Source organism: Elgaria multicarinata, chromosome 8 (assembly GCF_023053635.1).
Source record: "Elgaria multicarinata webbii isolate HBS135686 ecotype San Diego chromosome 8, rElgMul1.1.pri, whole genome shotgun sequence".
In the NCBI taxonomy this organism is placed as follows: domain Eukaryota; kingdom Metazoa; phylum Chordata; class Lepidosauria; order Squamata; family Anguidae; genus Elgaria; species Elgaria multicarinata.
In genome coordinates this window covers 69,699,188-69,723,479 of record NC_086178.1, presented here as the reverse complement: position 1 = coordinate 69,723,479, position 24,292 = coordinate 69,699,188, and the positions used below count along the sequence as shown (strand labels likewise).

General features: G+C 41.0%; 2 protein-coding genes across 3 annotated transcripts in view; one reads left to right on the top strand and one right to left on the bottom strand.

The window, feature by feature from the left end:
• The window catches only part of EIF3A (eukaryotic translation initiation factor 3 subunit A), a 35,028-nt gene extending 20,495 nt beyond the window's left edge, over nucleotides 1-14,533 (top strand). For both annotated transcript variants that reach the window (XM_063132718.1, XM_063132719.1), the window contains exons 16-22: nucleotides 1,879-2,032; nucleotides 2,305-2,489; nucleotides 4,356-4,444; nucleotides 9,305-10,353; nucleotides 11,797-11,971; nucleotides 12,392-12,579; nucleotides 13,302-14,533. In XM_063132718.1, the coding sequence (XP_062988788.1) occupies nucleotides 1,879-2,032; nucleotides 2,305-2,489; nucleotides 4,356-4,444; nucleotides 9,305-10,353; nucleotides 11,797-11,971; nucleotides 12,392-12,579; nucleotides 13,302-13,528 (2,067 nt within the window). In that variant the 3' untranslated portion in view covers nucleotides 13,529-14,533. The remainder of the gene's footprint in view (nucleotides 1-1,878; nucleotides 2,033-2,304; nucleotides 2,490-4,355; nucleotides 4,445-9,304; nucleotides 10,354-11,796; nucleotides 11,972-12,391; nucleotides 12,580-13,301) is intronic.
• Nucleotides 14,534-22,626: 8,093 nt separating this feature from the next.
• NANOS1 (nanos C2HC-type zinc finger 1) lies at nucleotides 22,627-23,472 on the bottom strand. Its single transcript, XM_063131586.1, has one exon. The coding sequence runs from the start codon at nucleotides 23,470-23,472 to the stop codon at nucleotides 22,633-22,635; it is 840 nt and encodes a 279-aa protein (XP_062987656.1). The 3' UTR covers nucleotides 22,627-22,632.
• Nucleotides 23,473-24,292: the final 820 nt, after the last annotated feature.

The window sequence follows — 24,292 nt, the reverse complement described above, 5'->3', positions numbered from 1 at the left end:
TGCATTAATAATGATGATGATGATGAAGAAGAAGTAAAAATGGAAAATATTTCCTTAGATTCCTCCACTTGGATATAACCTCTCTCTGGTTTTAAGCATTCATCTCCCAATGCTTTTATAATAGCCTACAAAGATTCAGCCCCTACAAGTGTACAGCCCCCACAACGGCAGATGTTCAACCTAAGGGCTTGCATATAGCTTCCTTGGGTACAGTTCTGAACCTTCAGGTGTGGGATGTGGGTCTACCTCGCTCAATTGCTACTCTGGCCTTGATCATGTCTCGTTGACCATCTTACCTGAAGGATTGGTTTCAGCTGGCCATGAGGATCTACCTATCAATTCTTTCAATGATACTGACTGATGCCAGGAGCATGGGACTTCAAATAGGACTGACTACCAAGTTCTAGCATCAGTACCTGGAGTCCATCTTGGTATGGAGAGGTGTGGTCCTATAGTCTCAGTACCTGAGAGAGCCTTGGTTCCTAGAGTACCTCTGGGCACAGAGTCTCAATACCCATGGCCTCTCAGAACAGAGATTTGATACCCAGCTCCAGCTTTGGTATTTTGAGTATTTCTCAAAGTTCCACCCTCAATTCTTTCTAGTGGAGTGCTACTAGCCAACCTCACACAATGCATTGAAGCTGCTAGGTTACAGCTCTGTCTCTTGTTGGAGCTGACAGTTGTACCTAATCCAGTAACGTATAGTTTTCACTTCACACATGAATTTTTCAACAGCCCCGCCTTTTGTTGGATCTAAACAATAATAAATAGATTTTAACGTTCAGCATTGGTACGTACAGTTTCCTTGGCACAAACAATTCCAGAAGTAAGCTCTGATGTCACTATCCAGCCCTACTTTCTTCATAGCAAGACAAGCAATCCCTTAAATAGCCAGGTCCTACCTAAGCCATTTAGGGCTTTGAAGGTTGAACCCTTGAATTGTGCCTTGAAATCAAATGGCAACCAGTGCTGGTCTTTCAGGACAGGTGTAATATTGTCCTGATATCATGCACCAGTTAGCAGATCTCACTTAACGTTTAACAAAGTTCTGTAATGAAGATACTTGTTCACAGATATATAGACTGTTATAAGATAGACCCAATAAAATGCATTTTTGAAAAGAAGCAGGTCCCTTGAAGCAAGACCCCCTCCCACCCTAAATTATACTGTTAAGATGAGAAAGCTTGGGGTAACCAGAAATAGATTTTTGTGTGAAAGGACTCTGAGCTCCGTTCAGTTCTAGTACCCAAAACAAATTCCTGTATGTTTTTTGCACCAGGTTGGTTGTTCTTGGAGTTCTAACAACAAAGTAAATCCTGCAAGACTGAAGTCTGCTGCCCCTGCCTTCAATGAGTGGAATCTTCCAGCTAAACAGTTAACAAGACCCCTGCTATTGCTAAATTCAGATGTTAACAATCTTGAAGCTCCTTGGTCATGAAACGGGCAATAAAATAATTTGATTTGAGAACATTAAAATGTTCTTAGCTAAGAAACTGAAAGATAAATACTATCACATACTACCATACAAGAATATTGGTGGCATAATAGCTGCTTGCAAATTTGCCATGTGTTTGCTGTGTGTGAAGAGAAAGCTGTCTTTAGTATTTCGCCAAGCTTTGCCATATATCTGCTACTTCACATTTCCATGTTGTTGCAAGAATATAACATTTGTTTTCCTATTACTGGGGATGCTCAAATCTCCATTTTGCTAGAGCCCCCCATGTGTTCAGATTATAAACAGCTGCCAAGCTACAAATAGTCACTTAAGCACAGCTTAAGCACAACAAACAGAGTCCATGTTTGACCATTGGTCTGTAGGGTGCTTATACCATTTCTGGAGTTCAAGGTTAAGTAGTGCTGTTCATATATATATTTCAGGAAAAACTTAAACAATTTGAAGAAAGGCTAGCAGAGGAAAGGCGTAACCGCTTAGAGGAACGCAAGAGGCAGCGCAAAGAGGAAAGACGCATTGCTTATTATCGGGAGAAAGAGGAGGAAGAACAAAGATTGCAAGAGGAGAAGATGCTTAAAGGTAAATGCTGAAAGGCTCTTGCTGAAAGAGCACCTTGACTGTTCACTCATATAGCCTTAGATTTCCTAAGAGGATCGTATCTTCTTGTTTGGATAGAGGTGTGCCATGGCTGCTACTGGTAAAATTGAATGTCCTACTTACAAAAATCATACTAAAATTTACTTGCATGAAATGCTATCTGTACAGAATCAGTAGATGTGAGGAAGAGTGGTAGGAATTTCAAAGCCAACATGAAAAGACACTTTATTTATCTGCATGAATTGTCTGGGCAGAGCAAGAAGAAAAAGAACGTGTTGAGCGTGAAAAACATGAACAAGAAATGCGTGAATATCAGGAACGAGTCAGAAAACTAGAAGAGGTGGAGAGAAAGAAACGCCAAAGAGAAATGGAGATTGAAGAGAGAGAGCGTCGACGAGAAGAAGAGAGGAGGAATCTTGACGATCCACTTTCAAGGAAGGTAAATGCTGTTTCTAATAAATCAAACATTCTGAATTCTTGACTTGTTTCAGTGTGTAGGGAAAAATAATACAGTAACAATAAAAAGTACACATGGTTGAACTATCCCAAAGCTATTACTCAGATTTATATTATGGGAGAAAAGTCTTATGCAACAGAGTCTGTGTGTGTTGTTTACATTACTTTCCATTTAAAGAATATAGATACGTTCTATATATGGCAAAACATTAAGCTAATATTATTTCAAATGATATTCAATCTTTGCTCTTTGATTTAACTTGGGAGGGGGAGCAACACCTGGCCTGCGAGCAGCATGTGCCTCCCTGTCTTTTTTCAGCCATTACCACCCGCCAAATCGTAGCACTTTTTCCATTCAAAAGAAGGGTGCTGGGAGCCTGCACTTGTTTTAATGCAAAATCATGCTTCCCCAGGGTCAAAATTGGATCTCTCCATTTTGGGAAGAGCTTTGTCTGTAAAATTACTCTATTACCTAAACGGCTTCATTCAAAATTTCAAATGTATATTTAAATAAAAGGCAGAAGCTGGTATCGTCATCTATCTGGGGGCAAAAACCTAGGGTAATTACATAAGATCAAAAGATTGGTTATACCAAGATTAAAACATACCGGCCAGGTCCAGCCTATCAGCAGGAGAAACAGTGCAGCGTGGATTGTTTCCCTCACTCCAGTCGTGCAACCAGGATTACTCTAATTACCCATGCCATGGGTAACTGTCATCTGAACATGGTGCAGGTGTAGTTCATTTTCACCCACATTTTGCAGTATGGATTGTAGGGTGGGTGAAAAAGAACTATGCTTGCACCATGTGCTGGGTTCAGGTGACACGGCGACCCACAATGCGGCACACAGGTAATTAGGGTAATCCTGGACATGTGACTGATGGAGGCGGGGGAAACAACCAACACTGCATTGTTTCTCCTGCTGGTCTTATGAACTCGTCCTCAGTTTTGAACATTGCATCAGTAGCTTAGTTGATTGGATTAAAAAAACAATCCTCCTCAATAGCAAAATTTTGAGGAAGCTTGTTTGAACACATAATATGTTATGAGCAAACAACAACAATAGACAATTCATTATTAAGGGGGGGGGGAGGTTTTGTAGCACTTGGGGGCAGGAGAGTTAGGTCTTCCCTCCCCAGCAGCAATGCTGTGCGCATGGCAATTAAGCTTTTAAAAACAGTCCATTAGTTCCATTGAAGGATTTTTAGAAGCCTGATAGCAACATGGAGAGGTGGCAGGTGACCGGGAGTCCGAGGGCTGGCGACTCCAAGCTCCTAATGTAGAAGTTAGAACTAAGAAAGAATAACAGGCAAGTCTGCCTTTGCTGTTGATTGGATTACCCATTGTTTATAATACAATTTTTCCATGGCCATATTTTCTTCTAATTTGAACTGTCATCAGTTTAGCAGTTTCTTGCATTTGATATGTTCTCTGTTGCCAGCAGTGTGTCTACATTTGTGCCTACATTTTCCAGTTGCATGGTCCTTTCTGAAATGACTATCAGCTACTTTAAACGGTACCTAGGGATGTGCAAGTAATACTTATTCTTAACTTGGGAAATACTTTGGGCTATAGCTTTTGTTTTAGAACGGCTCTACCACATGGAACTGCTCCTTTTCTACCTTCCCTTTTGTTGAGCTATAACTAATAGGGTCACATATTAAGTTACTGTATTTCTAGACTTAGTTAAGTAAATACATTTGTCAGATGCTCTCCTATCTGTAATGTCACAGAATCTACTTTAGACTTGCTAAAACCAAGTTTGACTGATAAAACAGTTGATCATCAGTATATACAAAACCTTATTGGGAGTTACTGAAGGTTCTTTTTTATTTTGTTTAAATGTAGGAATCTCGTTGGGGTGATAGAGAAGGTGACAGCACCTGGAGAAGAAGTGCTGAGCCAGATTCAGAATGGAGGCGCCCACCACCAGAGAGGTAGTTATTGGAATAATACTTAAACATTCTACAACTTGTTAATGTTTTCCTTTGTGATTCTAATGTCCTGTGCAAGAATGAATATCATTGTAGATTTCAAAAATATTTGGCTGCATAAGTATTTACTTAGTTAGAAATTATTGCTATGCTGCAATAGTTGTCATTATAGATTCCACAAAGTTATTGGAAAACTTCGTCTCTTTTGTGAAGTTGTGTTTCACATACAGGTATTTTGTCATGCAAATAAGGAGTGAGTCAATTATTTATATATTTGAACTGAGCTGTGTATAACAACTACCACAAGCCAATTGTATGTCTGACATGGGTTTCTTTTATCTTAGTCTTTGAGGGCAGGATATGTTTGTAGAATGTTTACAACTCCCCCCCCCCCCCCATTTATATTTTGTTTCTTGTATTTTTAATTATATAGTTTAAGAGTCCCCTGCTTTTTTCAAAAGCTCCATATGCTTACTTGATGCCCGAGAAATCACTTATTTATGTTTTTGATGGTTGCAAATTTATGTGGCCTAATTATCCAATCACTTTAATTTCAAGGATGAAAAGTTAGTGGTTTGATAAAATGAAGATACTGCTTAGGAATTAAGTTTAGGGGATCAGAAACATGCTTGAAAATGTTAAATTATGCCTTTATAATATCAGTAAAAATGCTCATATAGAAGGGGATACAAAGTGCACCATGTGAAGCTTCTGGGCACATGTGGGAGCGTTTATGTATACTCTGGAGGTTCTTAGGTTCCTCTAGTTCCACCCCAGTCTACAGAAAGCTCTGATTTAGCATAATGTTGTATAATGTTTTGACATTGTAGTTTGTATTTTTGTCTGTGACCTGAATTGTTGTGAACTGCCCAGAGAGCTTTTGCTATTGGATGGTATAGAGATGATGATGATGATCATGATGATAATAATAATATCAGTAGAAACAATAGTTAGTAGGGGAAGTCAGATCTCTGGTGTACATGGGATTCCTTTCAATTCTAACTGTGGATATGTATCTGTGCTTGACTAATTCTAAAGAAGACAAACAAGTACATGTGTTCTGGAAATTTGTGGTTGACTTCAGCTTCCATATGTGTATTTGAAGGAAAATAGGCATACTCTCCCTGGTAAATCTGCTACAAAACAGTGAAGGATGAGTCATTCTTTTCCCCCACCCACCCCAATGTGTTGGTGTGTTCCACTTCTGGTGAGAAAAGGACCCAAGTGTCTAAGTCTGCTGAAAAGATATCTTGACCACAAGTGAATGCACAACAGAAACCATCCCTCTGTCTGAATTAACAGCTGGAACATAGTCCTTTTGATTTCTGTGAGCTCTTAAGCATTTCAGGGAGGCAAAACTGGGTTTTCCACCTTTCCAAAGTTCCTGGTATCATAAAAGTTGGGGCATGGAGACAGAGGTCTCTTGTCTATCAATCTTGAAGTTTGCTTTCTTAACCCCTACGGTCAAGTCTTGGAAGGGGATTCCTTTGAGCTGAGCATTTTGAGCTGCAGTAATATCCTGAAAAAATAGGATAAGATGGCCTGGCCTGCATTGGACAGCTTTACTTTTGTAGTGTCAAACTCTAGAAGTGTAAAAGCCAAATTGCCCACTCTGTGTACCTAATTTTTCAACAGAAATCAAACTAAACAAAGTTCCACCTCAGACACTAAAATATGAAATACTATTCTTAAATTTGTGTAATATAAATGTGGTGCCGAAATAGTATTTTTCTGTGAACACACTTGTTCTGCTCTGTCCTTGGGCCTGCAGGAGCAATTCTTGTCATATTCTCCTTCCAAAGCCATTGCAGTAAGGATGATAGCATCTAGCCATGGAAGATAACCAATATTTGGCAAAAAAAATGAGCTCAAATGCAAATATTTCCCATCCTCTATCAAATATCCCTTGAGAAATAAGCATTTCACAGCAGTTCAGATAAGTATCACCCCAATACCAATCTCATTTCATGCCATGATAATAAGGGAACCAAAAACTTAACTATCAAATAAGGATCTGAGCATACTCAGATCTCAAGCACCAAATGTGTATCGATGGATACTCATCAAGATCGTGCATAAACAACTAACATGGCTCTGACCATATATAGAGCACTTTAGACTTGCTTCTGAATAACCACAGACCATGTTCAATTCAGAGATATACTGGCTTTCAAAATAGTTGAGTCCTAGTTCAACCATGCAACAAAAGCTAGTCACTCATACGTGGGATAAACATTTTTTTTAAAAAAAAAAAATCACTGAATCAGATTCCATGTATTAAACCTGAGAGTCATTTGTCATTTTCTGGAATGCCATCACTTCCAAGGTACACCCTGATAGTGTTTCATGTGATCCACATAAATAAATTGTTAGGCCATGTTACACATCAGCAAGCAAAGGGAAGTCCAGTTAAACACACTGGAAGCAAGTCTTGTCAGGGTTGATCAACAAAGAGGAGAATGTGTAGGCCATCTGGCTTAGTGTCCTGAGCAATGAACTGGAGTAGTTAACCCAACAAAGACCTGGGAGACTACATGCTATTGGCTAACTCTCTTCCTGGTTCAGCCTTAGCAGCTGGTTCTGTTTCTTCATTGACTGTAGCTAGGACTTTCCCCTCCTTGTGTGCAGACCCTTCCTCCTGAGTAATCCCTGGGTAAAAGGGTCTTCGGCCAGCTAGGCAGGTGCTTGGATGATGATTCGGAGTCTCCTGCCTGATGTGTCACCCTAGAGATGTAAAAATTTCTGGAAATTTTGAAACCATGGAAAAAAACTGTTTTTTTCCGGGGGGAAACGGAAATTTTTGGAAAAAATAAATAATACAATATTTGCACTTTTTACAGATTGAAAGTCACTTTGTTACTTTAGGAACATAAAATGTAATTAAGTCCAAGTTGGTTTGGCATAAAATTACTACATTTGGTACATTAAAACTAGTGTATTCAAACAATTATTACAAATTTAATTTACTTTTTAAACTTTTTTTTGGTAACAAGTGGAACTACAAGCTCCTGAACTGTTAGGAACACCTGAACTGTAATGAACCTCTTTGGTTTTGCTAGTTTATGAGTAGCAGGCAAAAAACAATTTAAAAAAACAACAACTGAAGAAACCACCAACATTAGTAACAAAGAAAATTATTTATGTCTCCGCTAGTCCTCCAGTGTCAAGACATAAAGCCCCCATTCCCATAAAAAGAACTGAGAAAAATTGGGGAGGGGACGACGACGACCAAGATTCAATGAATATGCATGAAATGTAATCAGACTTATTTTCTGACCTCTAGCTATCAGTATTAGTTTCAGTCTCTGCTTCCATGAAAGTGCCCCCTAGAGGCAGAAATGCATCTTCCTCTTGCATTTGAGAGTTGTAGTCTCAGTTTGCAACCTAGGGCTTGCTTGTCCTTGGTGCACAGACAGTGTAATAATCTGATACTGTACAGTTTTTAGAAATCATTTGGAGAAGTAAATATCTGAACACCTTGTCTTAAACATTTTATTCATCATGGTAAAATAAAACATTCCGTAAACCATTTTTTCTTCATTTTTTTCAATTTTTTCCATTTTTTTGGAAAAAGCTCAAAAAAGGCTTCAGAAAAAAATGGGGTGGGGGGAAATGGGTTTTTCCCGAATTTTTCCTGGTTTTTTCCACAGGCCTTCACATCTAGTCACCACCAGTGCTCCAGAGAGCCATGGAATGAGGAAGGAGAGTCAGGAGACAAGGCAGGGCTTGGGATGGAGTCAAATAGATGGCTTGAGACTTGCAGGCAAAGTATCCCTGCAACAAGACTGCTCAGGTTGCCCCTCATCTTCTATGGGACTGGGGAATGTTGTGAAATCCTAATTCTCCAAAGAAGTCTCTCCTGGCCTGGGATCAGTTGGGAGCTTGAATCATTGTTTCAAGTTATCTGTTGAAGATATGGAGTGCCATTCTGGAACCTGTTTGGCATTTTTTTCTGGTAAAATGGGGCAACTTTTTGCCACATCAAGAGGCCCATTGGCAAGAAGAATTATATTGGAGGAACCCAAGGGCTCCTCCCTTTCCTTCCTATCTTGAGTAGTTGCCATAATTGGGAGAAAGAAAAGGTGTCCCTGGTTTGCTGATTTCATGGGACCTGCAGTGATATAGCTGATACTCTGTTCTCTGTCTGCTGGGGCAGGGTCCCAATCAACTGTTAACATCTAGAAGGATTTTGACTATGGATTATGGGACACTTGGGTCCATATCACAAATTGGTGTTACAGCAAAGGATCCCATGGGATCCTAGAATTCTTTAGTTGCTAGTTTTTCTACAGAGGAAAATTGATTTGGAGGTGAAGCTTAATACTCTTCATAGTCAGCTTTATAGGGTTGTGGGAAGTATTCTTTCCTATCCCTACCTGGAGATGCCATGGATTGAACATGGGATCTTTTGCATTCCAAACACATGTTCTACCACTGAGCTATGGAAAAGCCCAGATTTTTTTTAAAAGCAAGAGCTAGACAAAGCCATTCTTTTCCTTTTGCGGTTAAAAACATGATTGTCCATGTTTGATTGATAGATAACTCAATGTGTGAGTACAACAGAGTTGTTAATTCATGTTTATGAGACTGTAAGTGTAAATTTAGCATGATTATATTTAGATTTAATTGCAACTATTATTTATTCAGTGAGAGAGAGATGTATGTTTTAATGTTTGTCCAAAAAAACCCTCATTTAAATTAAGAATTTGTTCATTTTTTTAAAAAAAAAGCTACTAATACTTTTTAAATCCATCCTGTATGTAAATACCACTACTGTGTAGAAATAATGTAGAAACTGGCTATTAGACAACTGAACCCAAAATGTTTATGTATTCAAAATTCACTATTTTTGTGCTTGAATAGAGAGTGGCGTCGTGGAGAAGTTCGTGATGATGAAAAACCATTGCAAAAAGAAGATGCGACTCGTACCACTTCAGCTGACAGAGCACAGTCTCCCCATGAAGAGCCAGATGACAAAGGGTTGAAGAATGATCTTGATGAAGACAAAGGTCCTAGGAAAATTGTGGATGATGAGAAAACAAATTGGCGTTCAACAGCTGAAGACAGGCCGCCCCAGCGCGGTCTGGATGATGACAGGGCCCCCCGTTACGGCCTGGATGATGACAGGGCCCCCCGCCGCAGCCTGGATGATGACAGGGCTCCCCGGCGCGGCCTGGATGATGACAGGGCTCCCCGGCGCGGCCTGGATGATGACAGGGCCCCCCGGCGCGGCCTGGATGATGACAGGGCCCCCCGGCGCGGCCTGGATGATGACAGGGCTCCCCGGCGCGGCCTGGATGATGACAGGGCTCCCCGGCGCGGCCTGGATGATGACAGGCCCATCCGCCGCGGCTTGGATGATGACAGGCCCATCCGCCGCGGCTTGGATGATGACAGGCCCATCCGCCGTGGCTTGGATGATGACAGGCCCATCCGCCGTGGCTTGGATGATGACAGGCCCCCCCGCCGTGGCTTGGATGATGACAGGGCCCCTCGGCGTGGGCTGGATGACGACAGGCCGCCCCGCCGCGGACTGGATGATGACCGACCAAGTTGGCGCAACATGGATGATGACAGGCCCCCCCGCCGTGGATTGGATGATGACAGGCCTCCCCGCCGTGGACTTGACGACGACCGGGGCCCCCGACGGGGCTTGGATGACGACAGGCCAAATTGGAGAGCCGCAGATGAAGATAGGCCCCCCCGGCGTGGGCTAGATGATGACAGAATTTCTAGGCGTGATGAGGATAGGGGACCATGGCGTAACACAGATGAGGATAGGATTTCAAGGCGTGATGATGATTGGGGGCCCAGGCGTGGCGGTGATGATGATAGAGGTCCTAGACGTGGGGATGATTCCAGGCGTGGGGATGATTCCAGACCTGGACCATGGAGACCATTTGGTAAACCAGGTAAGTGGATTCATACAAATTGTAAATGTTTACTCAGTGACGCTGTTCAGATGACTCGTTAAGCCATGGTGGTTAAGCATTTTGAGCTAAACATTGTGGCTTATCGTGTCGCTTGAACCAATCCTAACCATGGTGGCTACATAATCATGGTTTTAAGCACACTCACTAACCGTTTGCTGCAAAAGGCTTAACAGCTGAACCATGGTTTAGCGTGTTGTCTGAACAGGCCCAGTATTTCTGAAGAATAACTAGTATATATTCTGCATAATTTTGCATAAAAACAATTGCATTATTTTGCATCGTACTGATACAAATCTCAAAATGGGCTTTGTTAATCATTGCCTGAAATGTAACGATAGTTACATAAGAAGTTAAAAGATACAGATAATTGAAGTTAAAACCCACTAATGCAGCAAAATAGCATAGCAAATGTGCTTGTTTTTTTCTAGTCTCTTAAATTGTTGCTGCTGCTATGTAAGATTTTCATTCCTTCGATAACCAGTTGAAGTTATCCTAAAGTGCAGGTTTTGTACTTTGCTGAATACAGATAAGCAAATGGAATAAAATGGAGACAATTCAAAGTTGTAATATGTAACTTGATGAATCTAAAATGAATTAATAGTATGTATACTGATTGCAGGGGGGGAAGCCCTTTCCTTTTACAAAGAAGTCTGACTAAATTAAGACTGTTACAATATAAACCTATGAAACAAGTTATTACACATTATGTTCCATGTATGCCATGCATTCTAGGAACTCCTGCTGTTTACAAAGAAAAGCCTACTTAGCCAGATTTAGAAAACACTTTGCATTCTTCAGTATCAGTGTCAAATTTCTAGGCAACTTGGTAGTCAGGTTTTCTCCAATTCTGTTGGTTGTGGCTATTATCCGTAGATTACAGATCATTGCAATTGCTTGTAATGAACAAAGTTGATTTTCTTCAGTGTGTTTAGAAGAAATCAAGTGTATGTCATTCTTGATTTATTTGAATATATATATGTGTGTGTGTGTGTGTGTGTGTGTGTGTGTGTGTGTGTGTTGAACATCTCAGTAACTACTCAGATTCCTCTAGTTTTATGATGTGTTTGTTGCTGTAACGCTAACTGGAAATACAACAGCTTGGATCCAGATTTGATGCTTGTTTTAGGAGGCTTCAACCCCCTCCTCTTTACTGTAGTTCCCCGCATCCCTTGAAAAGCTACCCCTGACAGTTGGAGAATCTCCCAGAATAGTGTGGGATGTAGCATGGGATGCTGCACTGGTGGTGGGTAATTGAAAGAAATCGGGGAGAGAGACCTTGCACGAGCAGAAGCAGCACGTTCATTCCTGTACTATTTGAGCAGGGGGTTGGACTTGATGGCTTTATAAGGCCTCTTCCAACTCTACTATCTTATGATTCTGTGAGATTAATCCACAAAAACTGAGATGTTTTCCTTTTGGTAGGTGGATGGAGAGAACGAGAAAAGGCTCGCGAAGACAGCTGGGGGCCTCCACGAGAATCCAGACCTTCAGAAGATCATGAATGGGATAGAGATAAGGATCGTGATGAGAATGAAAAGGACCGGGAAGTTGAGAAAGACCGTGACTTTGATCGGGAAGATCGTTTCAGGCGCCCAAGGTTTGATTTTGTACCTTCTAACAATGTCTGTTAGTATGATTTTTTTCTCCCTTAAGAATCAGATTATTTTTTTCATAGATGTATTTCATTACAAAGGAATATTGGGCTCGATAGTTTGGAGCACATGAGCAATGTCTAATTTTATCATTGCTTTAAGTCGACAGAATGTGCATGGGTTCCTACAAAGGCCGTAAAAGACTTCGCAATTTACTTTACCACAACACTTGAGAATCCATTGAAAAAAATGGATTGAAATACTTTTTTAAAAAATCAAGTTTGGTTTTGTTCTAGTAATGGTCTGCATTTTATATTAAAATAGCTTCTGGATTGTATGGCCAATTTAATTAATTTTGTTGCAACCAAAGCTGCAATTAAAGGGTTTTTCTTATTACTAATATATATATATATTTATAACTAAAGGGATGATGCTGGCTGGAGAAGAGGACCAGCTGAGGAAGTCTCTAGCTGGAGAGATTCAGGTCGTCGTGATGAATGGGACAGAGCTGGCCGTGACTCTAGAGAAGACCGAGGTAGTCGTGATCTTCGGGATCGGCGTGGTGAAGAGAGAGAAAGGAGGCTGCCACCTCCCAGAGCAGATCGGGAAGAAGGTAGACCTGTTTTCTGTTCCCCGCATTTGATGTCATGTTAGGGAAGGCACTCCCATTATCTAAGTATGCACATGGTTTACATAATTCTGAAGACTTTGAGCACATACTTTTAAAAACAAATATAAGTCAACAGTGAGCTAAGAAATGATCTAAACAGGGATGCTTTCCCATTAAGGAGTGAAAAATATGGTATTAGCCTTTTCTTGCTGATGAAAATGTTTCACATCGGACTCGATGGCCTTATAGACCCCTTCCAACTCTACTACTCTATGATTCTATGATACTTTTTTATCATTCCAAGGCTTGCAAAATGTGGTTCCTTCAGTTTTTTACCTGACACACACACACACACACACACACACATTCATTCTGCGTCCTTAAATACTCTGGGCTAGAATAAGTATTTTTTCCATTCTGCTATTTCAGAGCATATCAGTTAATCAAACTTGTAAATCATGTTTACTTTTCATTCTGCAACTATTTTCCAAGAATCATACTTGATCATCCTTTCTTCCTCCTTAAAATAGAAACTTCTATTTTGGGATTGTGTGTTTAAGTTGTGTAAAAGATGTTAAGCCAGAACTATGGCTATCACTTTTGAATTGTTCCAAAACTGTTTTCGATAGCTTATATTCCAGTGTAATTAAAGTTTCTGCTGGATTTGATTATTGTATAGGGCAGTGAATGAGACACAGATGAAATATTGTCTATTTATTTTTCAGTGAACTCATGGAGACGCGGTGATGACAGAAAGGAGGAACGGGAAGAACGTGAAACAGTCCGAAGACCGCCTGCTGCTGCTCCTACTCCTGCTCCTTCTGTTTCAAAAGAGCGAGAAAATGATAGTGAGAAAGAGAAGGGGGCCTGGAGAACAGAAAAAGACCGTGAAGCCCTTCGTCGCACTAAAAATGAAACTGATGAAGATGGTTGGACCACCGTGCGACGTTAAGTTCAAAACCTAAATATGGGTTTAAGTTGGTGTTTAGCATTGATTTGATAAGAGTATAATATTGGTGCTTTAACACTCTGAATTGGAAATCTTTAACAAAATTTTCTAGGTAATGTGAAAGCATGAAACTCTCTTACTCGTATGTAAACTGATCATGCACAGAACTTGCAACTAAAAGTTGGAAATTTAAATACTGGTTATCAGAAATTTCAAATGTTGTATATGTCACAGATCACTTGGTGGTAAGAAATAAAAAAATGAACTCGGTAGGTATCTTTGAGTGGCATGTATATCTCAAGTCAAAAACAAATCTAATTTTGATTTTAAGTAGCTCTTCACCTGGAAATGCATATGGTTTACAAAACATATGTTGAAACTATATTTCTAGTTACATAAAGTGATGAATTTGTAAGACCGTACTGTCTAAAGTAGGCAGAAGAACACACTTCCTATTTGGGTATTTTGATGGCAAGAGGTTTTGGCTGGTGGTATTATATGTTTTAATTTGAATTACATACAATAAGTGTTATGGACCTTTTAGTTACACTGGGATATTTTTTGTAGATTCTACTTGAATGCATATTCTTATCAAGCCATTTTGCAGTCTTTATTCTCACAACGAATGCCACTGCAGTGTCAAAACACCAAAACACAAGGCTTTTAAAACTGAAAGCATTTGAGTAAACATACTGCTGAGGTTCTTTTTCTCCTGCTGTGTAGAGACTGCTTTTTCTGTTCTGGATAATTCATGCCTTTTGAAGCATTCATATATAGTGTCATATTCAAATATGTGGTCTGGAGGAACTGCTCACTCTTCCCTTCCTTCTCAATTCCTTGTCTTCAGGGTAAGTGCTTTACCTTTAAACCAAGTGCTTTGTAGTAAGGGCTGGGTTGTCTTCGATTTTGGGGGAGAAGTAGCAATGTTAATGATTGTTTTTAATTGAAGCCAACACAGAACTTTCTGCTATGTGTTAACTTCAATGATAAATAAACTTAACAAAATAAGGTGCTATCTTGTTGTGGCTTCTTATTAATATTGCAACTTTGTATAATCATAGTTGACCCCGAGTCATTGCCAGTTCACCATGCTGGTCTGGTTTAAGGAGATGTAACTTTGACTTGCAGAACCTAAGGGATGGGCAAGGCATCATGCTTAACCTTCTTCTGACGTCTATCACGGAGAACTAGTGTCTTTAATTTTTGGATAGAGACCAGGTAAACTCAAATCTTTAAGTTGAGAAATTAAGTTTATTTGGTCTTGATCACAAAAATTATCCAACTATGAATGTAGGCAAGTGTATTTTTCCATGCCCTAGTTTTACTCATAGGGTTTACAGTAAAGAAAATGTAGCCTCTTCATTTGCCCATCTCTCCTAGAAAAGTTGTATCACTTAAGCATTGTGTTTTCAGAAATGAGTCTCACATTGGGTTAAGCACAAATGGCTATCATGTCCCACAAGCAGGACATGAGTGAAATAATGTCCCACTCATGTCTCCTAGTGTCCCCCAGTCGGCATAACCGGCTAGGACATTCTGGGAGTTGTAGAACTTTTCTTTCTATCTAAATATGCATAGGACTGCGTCCTTAAATAATTATTATTTATTTGTTGGCCTTGATGATAGCAGTATGCTCCTTTTAGTGGCTATCATGTTTTACAGTATGCGCCTGGCTTATTTCTTTCTTGTCCCCATTGGGCCTGGAAATATTTTCACTTTCATCCCCTAGGGATGGTTCAGCCTAAACCAGATGCCTTCTAGCTCCTGTTGGTCTTTCCCCAGGGTTTAGTTTAAAAGCTGCTCTGGTCACCTTTTTGATATTAAGTGCCAGCAGTCTGGTTCCATTCTGGTTCAAGTGGAGCCCATCCTTTTTGTACATGGACAAAATGCTCTCCAGTGCTTAACAAATTAAATTCCTCCTCCATCATTATGTATGCTACTTTTCCAAGGTAAAACTATGCTCAAAGCGGCTCACAGGGGTGGGTTGGTGGATGGGTGGGAGACATAAAAGAGCAACATTTTCAGAGAAGTTACTAAGAATTACAAATCTCATTTTTAAAATAGTCATACAGATAGGCTAAACATCTCACATTAATATACAGTAAGATTAAATGATCCACTAAGATTTAACTTGGATTTTACAAATTTGTGGAAGTCTATGTTTCAATCCTTTATCAATAAATGACTTGGGTGAAACCCTCAGGAATGAAAATTGTTATCTGAGAAATAGTCCTCTGTCTTGCTATATAAAATATATAATCTAAAAGGTGTAAGATTATAAACTTATAATTTAAGTATATAAATTTATTACATTTATATACCGCCCCACAGAGCTTCGGCTGTGGGGCGGTATATAAATGTAATAAATAAATAAATAAATAAATAAGGCCCCTGTTGTCTGCAGCAGTTCAGTACACTCTCAGAGAAAGTGTTTCATAATAGTTGTTGCTCAGGCAAATCATGTACCTACTTGTGTGTCCAAGATTTGTTTGGACTTTTCTCAAACAGCAGCTGCCCATGCCATTTGGGAACTGTGGAGTTGTTTCAAAACTATGGAGTGTTTCAAAAACAGTTTTAAGATATGCCATAAAGTCCTGCTGTTGAGACAGAGAAAAAAAGGAAACATCCCAGCAGGTACAGCATAAGCACTTGAGCATGCTTAGAGCAACTCTTTGGCTATTGGTTCTAATATGTACAGGGATTATATAAAACTCAAGCTATGCCATGCTGTTTTCTGAATAAAAACCAACTGAGGCAATAATTATGCTAGTATAGTAAGAGTGGGTTGAGCCTGTCTCTTTCAAAAGCTCTTCAAGACCTTTATATTTGAACTGGTTTTTAGAGGTCACGGTTTGAATTTAATTGGGTGAATTTTATGCTTTGAATTTCCTGATTTTATTCAGATTATATGGAATGGACTATAACTCTTAAAAATACCTTTTCATCACACACAGTTTGAATGCAATGTAACTTGGACACTTAATGTTTCAGTATTTATTGAGACCAATATTACTTTCACATTTGCCACTACCCTTTCTTGATCCAATATACTGATTTGAAATAAATTGCAATATCAAAACATTGATTTGTTTGCTAGGGAGCAGGAGCCTTAGGGGAAAAAAAAGGATATTTTAGCATCCACTTCTGGCATAAACAAACTAGCAGCTGTCATTGCTATATTGATTCCTGCCTTTCATGTTTTGTTGTACTATTCAGAGGTGGGAAAAACTGTTATTTGTATAAGTTGAACTCTTAATCATCAAGTAGCCACTTAACCTTGTATTTGTTGTTGAGTGCATCAGTAGTCATAGGAAAAAGCTTTCAGACATGTAGCTGATGTGTTGGCAACAGTAACATGTGTTGATCAAAGACATAAGGGCACAAAGGTATAGAGTACACTGGAAATATCTCAGCCACTGGAAAAGCCCTTGGGGGAGAGGCTATGAGATATTCTGTATTTAATTTTATTTATTGCATTTATATCTTATCTTTTTTTCTCTCCAAGGAACCCAAGGTAGCATACCTAATCCTCCTCCTCTCCATTTTATCCTTACAGCAACAACCCTGTTAGGTAGGTCGGGCTGTGACTGGCCCAAAGTCACCCAGTGAGTTTCCATGGCTGAGTGGGGACTAGAACCCAGATCTCCCGACTCCCAGTGCAACACTCTTAATCACTACACCACATTGGTTCTCATTCTATACCCTCATCCATGTACACTCCTTTTGTTGTTAAAATCCATTCCACTCCCATGACACAGCACCAAACTGATATCATTTCCTAGGCAAAAGAGTTGACTGCCCCTCTGGAGAGGAATTCCTTTTCAGACCCTTAAGCAGCAGAATGGTGGAGGAAGTGCTTGCCTGCCACAGCCAGTACTGTGCAAGTATGCATTTGCTGACTGGATAGTGATCCCCTTCTTCTTGCTACAGTGCACCTGCATCTTGGTGCTTAAAGGTACGAATGAGAATTCTCTTCTTTCAATCATGTGAGAGCTGCTGTTGCTTCCACCTAGCTAACCACCTCAGCAGCCACTTCTTGTTTAGCCCTAAATACAGATGAAATGATCTTAAACTAACAAAGGAAACTGGGTTGCCTACAGTGGACAACTTCCATTTAAAACAAATCAGTCATACAAGTAAAACGTGAAAATGAAATGGGAGAAAAGAGGGTGTACGTTTTCACATCTCCCACCTTCAAGGCTATAGGTTGAAAGTTCATACTTCACTAGTGGTTTTAGGCTTTAGCCCAAAGGCCAAGCTAGACATGATGATAGTGCACCAAGGTTTGGTGTTCATGGGTAGAGGGCGGGGGAACCTTAGTAGTTAAACAAAAGTAGAACCTCCACCCTTCCTATTTTACCTCTGCGCTTATTCTCTGCAGTACTTTTCTTTCAGTGTAATTCTGATACAAGAAGTTAGCCAGTCAATGGAGGAAAGAGCCTGAAGTGACAGACAGTTGAAGTAACCTAGTTCAATCCCTGGTATATACCTCCATGGTAAAGTCACTTAGTTAACCTCTTGCATCTCAATGAATGCATATGGAAAAACTCAGAACTCACAATTTGCGGTACAGAACCTGGGATGATGCCATTTTGTGAAATGGCTGCCTTTTATACTGTTTGGGCATGCATCTCCCCTCCTGGGTAATTTAGAAACATAATATGGATGTTAATTATGGGTTTCTTTTTGAGGTCAACAGAGCCATTGGAAATGGTTCTAACACCATGACAAAGAATATTGGGCTTGCAGATACAGTTTTGAAAATGACAAAAGTGGCTTTGCTCTCATGTTTGATTTTTGTAGTTAAGGCACAAAAAATGTACAAAAGGAATGTTTTAATAGGCTAAAATATGTTTTTAGTAGTTTACGTAGGATGTATTAGTTGAGCATAGTATGTATGGGTTAAAAGTTATAGGAGCTGTTAGGAAGGCAGCCACTACATGCAGTCTCAAGGCCTTCTAAATCTTCTTAAAAGCAATACATAATATTAAATAGAACATCTTTTACGAACACCACCACCAAGGCTATTGATATATATTTCATCATCAATATAGCACAGTACTTGAAGATACCACTCAAAGAAAAGGATGCAAAATCTGCCCAGGAGATACCTTTTTCCAATTATCATTGTATTATAGGGGAAAACTATATAGAATTCTGTTGCAAATGTCACAACAAATAGTTTCCTTGAGCTCATCCATCATCACAAAAACCTCATCATTGACAGAAAGAGATTGAGATGGGCTTCTTCAGGCAATGCAGGACCTCCCTACGTTTTGAGAGCTGACAGATGTCTTAAAAAGATGTGAAAACACCAAAAATACAAGGTGTATCAAATTTTAATTGGGCTATTTTGTTGTCAGGCCACTGACCTCTGGCTATGAAGGTAGAGAAGACTACGTAGAGATCCCAGAAGAATCCTGGTAAAGAAATCATTGGTCCTACTAGACATGTAACGGAGTGGAAACTAAAATGTTAAACCAATCACTTTTTAGGTGTGCCAGAACAGGATGCAAAAGTGTAGACTTGAACACTGCATTGTGTGCTGCTTTGGTATTCTGGCTTATATAACCTCTAATCAAATGTAACTTCATCATCAAACAGTGTATGCTAAGGGAGATGCTGAGCATCTTTCATTCCAGAAATATGGGTAAGAGGCTTACATACTATTTTGAGATGAATGTTTTATTCACAAAACAAGCTGACAGACTATTAAGTTTACTAACATTAGCTAGTGCTGAAGCAGAACAGGATAAGGAGAAAAAACAAAGTTCATGCTCTCAATCGTAAAAGAAAGCACCCTTGCTGCTGAAAGAATCTTTTGCACATAGCAAGAAAATCACCAAGATTCACCTTCCTTATACCACATTTATGTGATGTGGACAGGTACATTACTTGAACCAGCTGAGTCAGTTATGAGAACCGGAGAAGGATTTACATTCTTCATATTACAGTTTACATCTGAAAAGAAGCATTGAGAAACTAGTTCTTACAGATTTCATGTCTCAAATCCAACACAAAGATACTTAAAGACTGGGAAAACTATTGGTAGGTTCTATATAAATGCCACCAGTTTTCAGACTTCAAAAGGTAAACTTTATATTTGACAGCTATCTGGAGCAAAGTGAGAGGAGAAAAACTGGTCAACCTACTGACCTTCTAAAACCTGTCCAAATACATAGGTTTTGGGGTGCCTCAAGAAACCAGAGTTACTGCTGAGAGAATATTTCTGCAATAAAGCAAGAGATTTGAACTTAAAATAGGACGTATAAGCTACCATAATTACTGATCTTTCGGAATGAAGTCACCTGACTCCCTATTGCCATTTGATCATCCTCTTCTTTGAAAGAGCATCATCAGGTTTTTACACATGCTGTAGTACCATGATATACTACACTGCTGTAATCTTGTTTTTGCAGAAAGTACATACCCCCGCCACCCAGCACCATAGGGAATAAACCCAGTTTCGTAGTATTCTGTTCTCTAGACTACTCTTTCCTAACTGGGTGCCTTCCAGATGTGTTGGACTTCTATCTTCCCAGTCAGCATGATCAGGGTCAGGGACTAGGGGCATTGTAGTCCAACATTATCTAGAGGGCACCTGTCTGGGAACGGCTGCTCTAGGGATCCATACATGTAAGTCATCAACACAAATAATACACAGAAGTCTAGGCTTCAATTTAGGTGGAAGCTACCATACCTAAACACACTTTTTAAAAACAGTTGGACTCCGTGGAACTGCTGAGTAAATATTGCAAATGCACTTTTAAACATCGGTGCTTCCTTACAAACATACATAGCATTCCAAGGTGTGAAAATGTATTCACCAGCACAGAGTGTGCCATGCAATTGTCTTATTTTGCCACAATGTTATCTTGGATGTTGCTGCACACCATGGCTTTCAGCCACAAAGTTACAGTAAACCGCTTCATTCCCAGATATCTCTGGGGATGTCTCGGTCTGTATGAGTTTCCCCAACCCTCAAAATCCTCTGATGAGATTCTACTCTGAATTGTTTGATGCAGAACCTAGATGAGCCACTAGCTGCAGGACTTTTTCAGTAGAAGCACCCACATTCTGAGGCTCTTCCTTAGGGATTCAGACTTTCCACAGCTGATATTTTCAGAGCACCTTTGGAAATTATGAGAAAGTCAGTTGCTGTCCCTTACTGCAAGGGCTCTCCTTCAGATCTTCTGATTCAGTGTTTTAGGTGCTCGTTTTCAGTTTTGATTGGTTTGTATTATCTTATTTATGCTTCTTAGTCCTCTGAATAGCAGCCTATAACCTTTAAAAAATGAAATAAGCATGGCTGTTTTATAAATGATGTTCATCTTGGGAAAACCATATTGAAGCACTCCCACAGAAGCTGCTGGAGGCAAGCATTAGTTTAATAAACCCATTAAAGTGACAGTGTCTGCCCTTAGTCATGTTAATGAGATTGTCTTCCCCAACCTGCTGCCCTCCATATGTGGAGGGTAGACTACAACTCCTGGAATCCCAGAATGTGTTGTAGTTGTCTCCAAAACATCTGAAAGGCCCCTGGCAAGGGGGGAGGGCTGCTTTAGAACTTAAGTTTTCAAAACATAAACATTCTGTTTTGGATTAAGTATAGACATTGTGGCTTTTGCTCAAAACTATATCAGAACTATTTTACTAGAGGTGGGAAAGTTGTTAAGCATGGGACACAACACCCTTACCTTTGCAATCCTTCCTGCAGTATCACTTGGGTAATTATTACATCTTGCTTATGCACTTTTCATGTTCTATGTAACAGAATGCTAGAAGCATATTTTTTTTTAGAAGTTTAAGGGTAATGCATACAATATACACATCCTTGCATTTTGCCACTAACTATGACCTTCCTTTAATTTTAAAGATGGTGTAGGAAGTGTTGCAACTATCTTGCCTTTGTTTTTAAGTGGGAAAGTATCCTATGACCATAATAAAGTGGAGGAAGATTTGCTTGGTTGGATACCTCAAAGACATCTGCAGTGAGTCATAGTGACTTATTGCTTTTATGGCAGATACCTTGATAATTAAAACATGCCTTCTACTTTCTCCCTACCTTCATTGTTATTAAAAGTACAACAGATAGGGAGGGGAGAAAAGTCAGGAGGAAAAAAATAGGCTGAAGTCAGATCTTTGCAACACCTTTACTTTCACTTTATAAAATCAACCAAGTCATCTCAGCTGTGCTATAGGGAGATAACTGGCATTTAAAGAAAGGCAGGGGTGGCATTGAATAAAAACGTCTTGTTTGGAATGAAAAACAAAAAGCAAACATGCACTAAAAATAAAACATGACTATCAGAAAGAGGTTAAACACGTGTAGTTCTGTACCGTAAGAAATCTCCCAAACATACATAGACTGTAACCTCCAGTTCCAACTTCTACAACCAAATATTGCTTAGAGACACTGAAGACATCAATAGAAACAAACGCCAGTCTAATACATTTAATTCATCAGTACCCTTTCGAGCCTTGCTTCTTAACCATGGTAGGACCCACCCATTTATATCCACAACTAAAAAATAGTAATCTTCATTTGGGTCATATACATGTCAATCAGCCACAGTTCATGTTGCAGGGCTCTTTTCAGGCTCCGTTTAAAAGTTCTTTTGTTTTTTTAAAAGAGGGCTCCCTTCCCAGCCAAGAATGAATATTAAAGAAAGCTACATCAGTTGGAGCATATTCCTAAAGGATATAGTTCATCCCACTTAAAAATTAGATATGTTTTACAATAAACAAATACAGTACCTCTAAACGGTATGTTATAATTCTTAATAGAGTTAATTCAGAGGCCAGGTATCCTGGCTACTACGTATACAAACTAGAAACTATACTCGATTATTTGATACATAAATCAAGAACATTTTTCTCTGTACATTCTACCGTCTTCGTGTTTAAATATATTAAGAAGAAACATCATTCGATTAAAGATGATTTAAAAAAAAAAATCCCAAAGGAAATGTGGTGTGTGTTTTTCCTGTAGAGGGCGCGCGCGCGCGCGCAAAAACAAATCAAAAATTAAGAGCCGGCTTCGTGGGTTTTGCTCCCAGGCCGCCCGCCCGTCCACAGCCACGCCAAACCCTGGAGCACAGCGCCCCCTAGCGGAGCTTCTTGCCCAGAATGTGCCGGGAGCTTTTGAGCGGCTGTTTGGGGGCGCTGCCGTGCATTTTGGACAAGGGGCAGTACTTGATCGTGTGCGCGTTGTCCCCACTGGCTCCGCACAGCGGGCACGTGTATCTCCGCAGCACCGGGCACAAGACCCGGCCGTCGGGTCCCTTGAGGATGTGCGTGGTGTAGAGGGCCACGGCTTCCTTGTTATTCCTGCAGAAGACGCAGACTTGCAATTCCGGCTTCAGCAGCCTGGAGCCGCTCTTCGGGGGAGCCTGCAGCCGGCCGTCGACCACCAAGCGGCCGCCCCAAGCGTGGGGGGAGCGATCTCGCTCCAGGTGATCCGCGGAGCAATTGAACACCATCGAGGCCGGGCTGGATCGGCCAGAGAAGGGGCTGAAATCGGCAAAGCGCTCCTCCAGCAGGCTTTCGCCGGGGCTAAGATGGTGGTGGTGGTGATGGTGATGGTTGCACAAGTCGAAGTCGCGCAAATCCAGGGCGTTCTCAAAATACGGGGCGCCCACTTCTTCCTCCTCGTCCTCCTCCTCCTCGTCGTCGTCCTCCTCCTCGTCATCCCCTTCCTCGGCCGCCTGGACCTGCTGCACCGTGGCCGCCACCACCACGGAGGACGGCACCGTCCTGAAGCCCTTCTCGTGGCTCACCGCCTTGGTGATGAGCGTGGCCAGCCCCAGGTAATCATTCCACGAGTTAAACGCGTTCCCGTAGGCGCCGTGGCTCTTGGCGCCGTACCGGCCGGCGCCTTGCAAGAACTCCACGGGCTGGTGGTGGTGGTGATGCTTCTCCAGCTGGCTGGGGTGGAAAGCCTCCATCGGAACCGGCGCTCGCTCGCTCGGCGCGTCCGCAACGACCGAGCCCTCGCTCCGCGTAGGCGACCTGTGGGACCCGTCAGCGCGAAGCAGCCGCGCACCAAAACAACCCCCTCACCCAAACTCCTCCTCTGCGAGCGTTTTAGCGCTCGCAGCTGCTGAAATAGATACATTCGGGGGAGGGGGAGGGGGAGGGACGGAGGAGGGGCAGCCCAGGGGCTGCGCTCTAATTGGCCAGCAGCCAAAGCTGTCCCACCGCCCTGGCCGCCTATCATTGGCTGATGAGGTTTAGTAGCCTTTCATCTCTTACAGCTGGGTATGGGCGGCCGTGATTCTGCCTAGTGCTTTGATCCAGAGCAGGTACGACAGCCAGAAAGGTTTGGACACTAGTCATGACGGATTCTCTCTCTCTCTGTAAGGTAGTAGGTCGCCCCAGAACCTGTTTTCAGTGTTTCAAAGCCCAGCTTTTAGGGGCTCAGAATGAACTGACGCCTCTTTTTAACCATCAAGTGACCCCAAACTAGCCTGGCATCTCTGACAATGACTTGGCCACCACACATAGTCACTCCCAGAGGAGTGATTGCTCTCCATTGCCACAGGAATGGCATGTCAGTGCAACGGCGGGGGTGGCCACTTTTCCCCTACTGGCAGAGAGGGTCTGTGATTCCACAGCTGCTTCTTTACAGGTGGGAATCAACAGCTGAAGCTTCCTTGACGAGGCGGAAAAAGCATCACCTGTTGATCTCTGCCTCTTACGCAGCTGTTTAAAAAAGGCACAAAGGCTCACCGTTCTTCGAAATGGTGGCAGCCCTAACCTGAGCAT

Excerpts from the sequence above, each read along its gene's own strand:
- NANOS1 (XM_063131586.1), bottom strand. The coding sequence starts at position 23,472 with ATGGAGGCTTTCCACCCCAGCCAGCTGGAGAAGCATCACCACCACCAC.